General features: G+C 41.1%; 1 protein-coding gene across 1 annotated transcript; it reads left to right on the plus strand.

The window, feature by feature from the left end:
- Nucleotides 1-279: 279 nt before the first annotated feature.
- LOC120909005 (keratin-associated protein 5-4-like) lies at nucleotides 280-6,628 on the plus strand. The gene is made up of 3 exons (XM_040320579.1): nucleotides 280-666; nucleotides 3,799-3,846; nucleotides 6,460-6,628. The coding sequence occupies exons 1-3, from the start codon at nucleotides 429-431 to the stop codon at nucleotides 6,510-6,512; spliced, it is 339 nt and encodes a 112-aa protein (XP_040176513.1). The 5' UTR covers nucleotides 280-428; the 3' UTR covers nucleotides 6,513-6,628.
- Nucleotides 6,629-7,266: the final 638 nt, after the last annotated feature.

Here is a 7,266-nt window from a genome sequence, read left to right on the forward strand (position 1 = left end):
ACTGGTTTCCCTTTGTGTGTCAGCTAAATCTTTCACAGCTTATAGCCTATTATTTATTTAGGTCCTTCTTTGTTACTCACCCAAAACTGTATGTAATCTTTATTTAGTCACTTTATGTGGCAGGTGTTTTCAAAGATGAGTATTCCCAAAGGATTAGCTGTTAAGTGCAGTTGTGTAATGATGCATGGTATAGGCTGTTTTCTGGGAGGCTCCTACTTCAAAGGAATACATTCAATGCAAATAAACCTTTATGTCAGTAATATCCTGGTTTTTCGGTTTTGTAAATACTGGAACATTGCTCATACTCCAAAAATGTGAGACTAGCAAATGTGTGTGTATATATAAGGAGCCACTTAAGACCTACCTGCAAACCATTCTGAGTCTTCTCCATTCCAGAAAATAAAGGATCAAAGCATCACAACCAAGCCATGTCTGGAGTTAAAGGAGGAAAATCCCATTGCCAGCAGCAATCTAAGTGCCCTGACCCCTGCCAACAGCAATCTAAGTGCTCAGACCCTTGTCAACAGCAAGCTAAGTGCCCGGACCCCTGCCAGCAGCAAGCTAAGTGTCCAGACCCTTGCCAGCAGCAAGCTAAGTGCCTGGACCCATGCCAGCAGCAAGCTAAGTGCCCAGACCCATGCCAGAAGCAAAGCATCTGCCAGGAACGTAAGTTATTTTCTGCTTTTCCTGCAACTGTTGTTTAAAGTATAGCATTTTGTAACATACATCATTTGCTCACTGCCACCTAAAGAAAACATTTTAAATTACTCCATTATAGATCTTTTTAAGTCTATACTGGATTGCTACATTTACTGAGAAACGCTATTGCTTACTTTCTCACAACAAATAACATCATTGAGCCCTGGTTCACACTGGGCTGCGGGAGTGAAGCCGTGCGAGTTCAGCTGAACTCGCACGATTTCACTCCCGCCGGCAGTCCCGATTTCGGCCGCGATTTAAGAGACATCTGTGCAGGTTTCTGCACAGATGTCTATGTAAATCGCGGCCCGAAATCGCAAAAAGTAGTACAAGAACTACTTTTTGAAATCGGTGCAGCGCCGCAGATGCGGCGTCGCACCGATTAGGACGGCGCCATTGCCGACAATTGGCGGCATTTGAGATGTGATTTCACATGTGAAATCGCATCTCAAATCGAATGAAATCGCACCCAGTGTGAACCTGGGCTAAATGGATAACCTGGATATCTTTAGCTGTTCACAAATAAAATAAATATATGTAAGCATTCATACTGAGCTGTGCATATCAAACAGCTGACTAATACAGGCACACAGAAATCGGAAAGGTGATGATTGTGACAAGCAACCACATTCCTTGTTTAGTTTACTATAGATAATGGTATTTGAAACCTGGAGGGTAGACAACAATCCTAATTGCTGTGGTTTTCATACACCTGATAGAATGTTTTAAGTTGCAAATTCTTAATCAGAAGGTATCACTGTATGCTTAGATTGCTTATCTAATTTACAGTATAGTGCCCCGGTAGAGTAACAGTCAGACAGATTTTAAAGTGGTTGTAAAGCTTAATTTTATTTTTATTTTTTAAATAACAAACATGTCATACTTACCTCCACTGTGCAGCTCGTTTTGCACAGAATGGCCCTGATCCTTGTCTTCTGGGGTCCTTCGGTGGCTCCCCTTTGCTTCTGGTAACCCCCCTGGGAAGCGTTCTCCCAAGGGGGTTACCTTGCAGACACAATCCCAAGTCCTGTATTTGGCATTCATAGCCGCCGACTACAGGACTCGGCCCTGCCTCCTGGCCCTCTCATCATTGGAGTTGATTGACAGCAGCACGAGCCAATGGCTACGCTGCTATGAATCTATCCAATGAAGAGCCGGGAATACCGGGCCAAGATCAAGCGTGTTCTCGACGCAGGATTTTCGAGGGCTCAGGTAAGTAAACGGTGGGCTGGGGGGCCAGTAATCGTCGGATGTTTTTTCACATTAATACATACGATGCATTAAGGTGAAAACACATGAACCTTTACAACCCATTTAAATCAATTTCATGTGGTGCCTTTGTTTTTTGCCTACTTATTTTCAAGTTCACCACTGGATGAATTCAGAGGGCACCATTTTTTAGTATTGCTTTAATATCACCATGGCCAGTTTTATAATATGCTACCATGATCAAGTGTCTATTGTACATCTCTACATACAAATGATCAAGACCAGGGGTCTTCAAACTATGACCCTCCAGTTTTTCAGCAACTAAAATTCCCATCATGCTTAGTCATGTCTGTGAACATCAGTGTTTTACAATGCCTCATGGGAAGTGTAGTTCCGCAACAGCTGAAGGGCCATAGTTTGAAGATCCCTGATCTGGACTATCTATACAATCTTAAAGGGTCACTAAAGGAAACATTTTTTTTTGCTGAAATGACTGTTTACAGGGTATAGAGACATAAAAGTTAACTGATTCCTTTTAAAAATGATTACAAATAGATAAAAAACAATCATATAATGTGCCTGCAGGTTAGTTTCACTTTTAAACTGGTTTCATGTTTATGTGAAGTAAAGAGACCCACAGAACAAAAACAAACAAATCCAGTGTTTTGTTTTTAAAATGAATCTGATTGGTTCTGTTAAGTTATAGACACACAGTAATGACAGCTTAGACCATCGTGAAAAGCTCCCAGTACGATGTTTATAAGGAAACAGACAACCAGGAAGTGTGGAGATCAGAGCAGTTTTACAGCAACATCAAAGCAAAAACGAGCAATGAGGACATGAAACCAGTACTGCAGTAAGGTAAAGGAAGCTATTTAGCTAAAAAAAAAAAATCCTTTAGTGATCCTTTAACATTTAAGTGGCCATACCATACACATGGCAATTTGGTGGAGCAATTAAACTTTGCATTCCATGGTAGCATATTATAAAACTAGCCATGGTGATACTAAAATCTAAAAGCAATCAGATGCAAAAACAGTAGTGTTGATTGATCAAAATGTGATAAAAAAATTAACCACGTGGGAAAGTCAAAACACGTTCAAAGACATTGCCATCAATTATTTGTTGTTTTTCAAGAGATCTTCCAAAAAAATGTTTTAAAGCGGTCAATTACAACAAAGTTTTAACTTCACAATTAACCAAATTTTTATGGTGGAAACAACTTTGATTCTCGATGGCTTGAAAGTGGTTGGAATTTAATGAAAATTACCACATGTATGGCCAGCCAAAAGTTGGCCACACACTGCACATTTATGTAGATTTCAATCATCTTTCCGCTACAAGCACTTTCTAGTTTTAGACAACAAAATTACAAAGAATGGAATGGAAATTGATAAAAAATACTTTTCCGAGCAACACCGAGGTGGAATAATTTTTTTACACTCTATTTTTGACAATTTCACTGTCTAAAATTTGCCATCAATTGGGAGTGGAAAGGTAATTGAAAATCACCAATCTGCCATGCAATGCTGAGTGCAGATGTTATTCAGATTGAACCCATCCAGTGATAGCACTCACCCAATGCTTCTCTCGAACTGCCAACTGAAGCTGTGTGGGGACAACCAATCAGTGTGTTAGCTTTTAGTATGTTGTATGCAAAAAGTACCACCTGCAACTAATTATTAAAGATATTAGGAGTGACCCCAGAGTTCTGCAGCCTTGTGTATTTACAATACAGTATATGGTTACTGAACATATTGGGAGGGATAAAATGATAAATATGCTTCTAGAAATAAAAAAAAATCCTTATTTAAAAAAATGCGAACTTCCAACTTGATTCTGAACTAGTATTATATGTACACACATTGATGTGTATTTGCTTTCTTTTAGCATGCGCTCCTGCGCAGAAGAGTCAAGGCGCTGGTGGTCATCAGAAAGGTACTATATTTCTTACTGCTTAAAACTCTGTATAAATGCATCTATTTTTCAAACTATAATTACCGGTTACAGCTCTTTTACTGACCAATCGTTGCTGTCAACCAAATGCATGGCTTACCGTAAGCTTCTTTTGAGTAATACCTGCTTAGTTTTTATAAAAATATACAGTACTTTAAACATAATAATTTAACATTTTTGAAACTGCTCATCAAAATTTTAACTGAAGCCATTTTATCTCTGGGTGATGACTGCCATTCCATTTACTCCTATGCCTGTTAACTGACTGCATTATTATTATATAAGATTTATATCTATACAAAATCAGGGTCAACAGTGCAGTTACAATACAATTCAAGGTAAGAGGGTAAAAGAGCCCTGTTTGCAAGAGCTTACAATCTTTTATCCATTACACAGCCATACATTTTGTCCACTACCCATAGACAACAAAAAAAAGTTATTGTTGACGCTTACTGCATAGCCAATGGTTTAAAAACTACTTAAAGGGTTTGTAAAGGTTCGTTTTTTCTTTTCTAAATAGGTTCCTTTAAGCTAGTGCATTGTTAGTTCACTTACCTTTTCCTTCGATTTCCCTTCTAAATGTTTTTTTTTTCTTTGTTTTCTTTGTCTGAATTTCTCACTTCCTGTTCCTCCTCAGTAAGCTGTTCTGGCTGACTAACCCCCAGCCAAAACGGATTGGATGATGGGGGCAAGCTTACTGAGGAGAAACAGGAAGTGAACAATTCAGACAAAGAAAAAAAACATTTAGAAGGGAAATCGAAGGAAAAGGTAAGTGAACCAACAATGCACTAGCTTAAAGGAACCTATTTAAAAAACAAACCTTTACGACCCCCTTAATTTCATTATGAATTCACAGAACCACATCTAACACATTATCCATCTTTATTCACTGTAGAACTGATCACACAATCAAAATGTATCCGTTACTATTCGGAAGCAAGTTCAAATATTTACATGATAGTTGATGGAAAAGTGCAGGACAAGTTGAGACAATGGAGCTTAAAGGAGAAGGACAGCCAAAACTAGTTTGGCTGTACTCGGTTCATTCTGCACTCCTGTGACCCGTTTTCAGCTGACAGCGAGCTGAAGCTGTTGCTGGCTGATGTCACAGAGCCAGTCCAGACTCGGACAAGATAGCGACAATGAAGTCGGGATCCACCCACATGCCTGGACTGAAAGCCAGCTTAGCCTCTCAGCGAGCCTGAGCCGGCCGCTCCCGCCCTGACTGACAGTCACCAGCTCACTGCTCAGGGATCTGTGAAACCCGATCAATCAGCAACGTTCCATTGCTCAGTTCCCAGTGTTGGAGCCGGCAAGGGACAGATGCAGCATTGGACCATGGGGGTTCCTTGATTGGACAGATCTACTGGTCACATGATTTCTCACAAAGAATATTGACTAATTATGCTCAGGCATAATTAACCATTTAAAGTGATTACAAATCTAGTCTGTCAATTTCCTCCCAAATTGCAGTGTTTAAAAAATATTCCTTTATTCATTGCATTTTTCCAAAGTGATATGTCTATCATGCCCTCTTTAATCCAAACAGCATGGCAGTGCCCAGAACCAGTCTGCCCTACCATTAATTTCAATGGCAGGAGAAGCCACTGTAAATTAGGCAGTCTTGCCCATCCGTTCAGGCAGTGCAGCTAGTGATAAAGGCAGCTGGGAGCCTGACAGCAAAGTAAGCTGTAGACATGGCTTTTTTTTATGATGATATTATACTAATTTATAGAGCTGATAATGCTATTTCTTGATTGGGGGAATGGTTTACAACCACTTGAACTAGTAGCAGGTATAATTCAGACTAAAAATATGTCTAGGTTAAATAAAGGCATTTGAATATTTAACATTGAAAAACTCTTCCCAAGCTAAGATGCCAGTGATATTGCTGTAGTCTGATCCATGCAAATGCCACCTAAAAATAATGGAATCATAAGGCCCCGTACACACGATAAAATCCATCCGCTGAAAAATCTCAGCGGATCGGTTTCAGCGGATAGATTCTATGGTGTGTACATTCCTGCGGATATTTATCCGCGGAAATTTCCCAATTCCAGCAGATAAAAATTTGTAGACATGTCTACAAATCTATCCGCTTGAATTGGCTCCCGCGGATCGATCCAGTGGTCTGTACAGACTCACCGGATCGATCCGTCCGAAGGGATCCCCCGCATGCGTCGTAATGATTCGACGCATGCGTGGAATTCCTTTTATGACAGCGTCGCGCACGTCGCCGCATCATCATCGCGGCGACGGCGCGACACGTCATCGCGAGGGGATTTCGGCGCGGATTTCGATCCGATGGTGAGTACACTCCATCGGATCCAAATCCGTGGAAATCCTCGAGAGGATTTTTCCGTGGATAAATCCTCTCGTGTGTACTAGGCCTTAAACCTAAGCAAATCAAAGTGACAAAATAACCGAGGTTCAGTTATCTATAGGTATACATTGCATTTAAGATTTACAGCGTGCCCAAAGCAATTTGTAAGACTCGTCAGATACATTTTCATTGTGCTGTTAACGGGACAATAACAATGGTATTGCTGCATTGTACATGGAAATTACTGATCATCTTATATTCTTGTTGGACAGATCCCTGCAACCCTTGTGCTGATCCTTGCCAGACCCAAGCTAAACACTGCTGAAGGGATTAAAAGGACCATGGAGGCAGAAAATCTATTACTAATAGCTAAAAAGTAAAAATGCCTTGGAAGCTTCTCCACTGGATACAGCCAACAATAAAATGTTTGCTTTAGCATGATTTGTTTCAGCTCTTTTTTACACTTACATTCTTGGGGTGTTGTCATCCGGTTCAGTTGAATGCTTTTCTGATTTTGCAAGATGCTCTACATAATTTGGCTTTTTATTTTGCTGTAAGGGACTGCTTAAAGCATCATGAACGTTTGTAAGATATATTTTCCACATTAAAGCGGAGTTCCACCCAAAAGTGGAATTTCCGCTTAATCCACTCCTCACCCCCCTTACATGCCACATTTGGCATGTAATTTTTTTTGGGGGGGAGTGGGGGCTTTCGGAGGAGTGGGACATCCTGTCCCACTTACTCCTTCCGTCCAGGGGCCGCTAAGACGATACATCCTATTGCCTTTTGGCGGCCCCTCCCTGTAGGCCTGGGACACGTGATAGGTCCCAGGCGATCGCCTATCCAATCATATAGCGCAGCCTCACTCGTGCATGCACAGTGAGTGCCCGGCCGTGAAGCCGAAAGCTGTCACGGACGGGTACCCACAGTAACAATGAGGACGCTGGCTGGAGAGGTGGGGAGAGGAGCGGAGCTCCGGCCGGCGCGTCGCTGGACCGTGGAGCAGGTGAGTGCATGTCTATTAAAAGCCAGCAGCTACACTTTTTGTAGCTGCTGACTTTTAATGAACATTAAAAATG

The sequence above is a fragment of the Rana temporaria genome, chromosome 8 (assembly GCF_905171775.1).
Source record: "Rana temporaria chromosome 8, aRanTem1.1, whole genome shotgun sequence".
NCBI classification, from domain to species: domain Eukaryota; kingdom Metazoa; phylum Chordata; class Amphibia; order Anura; family Ranidae; genus Rana; species Rana temporaria.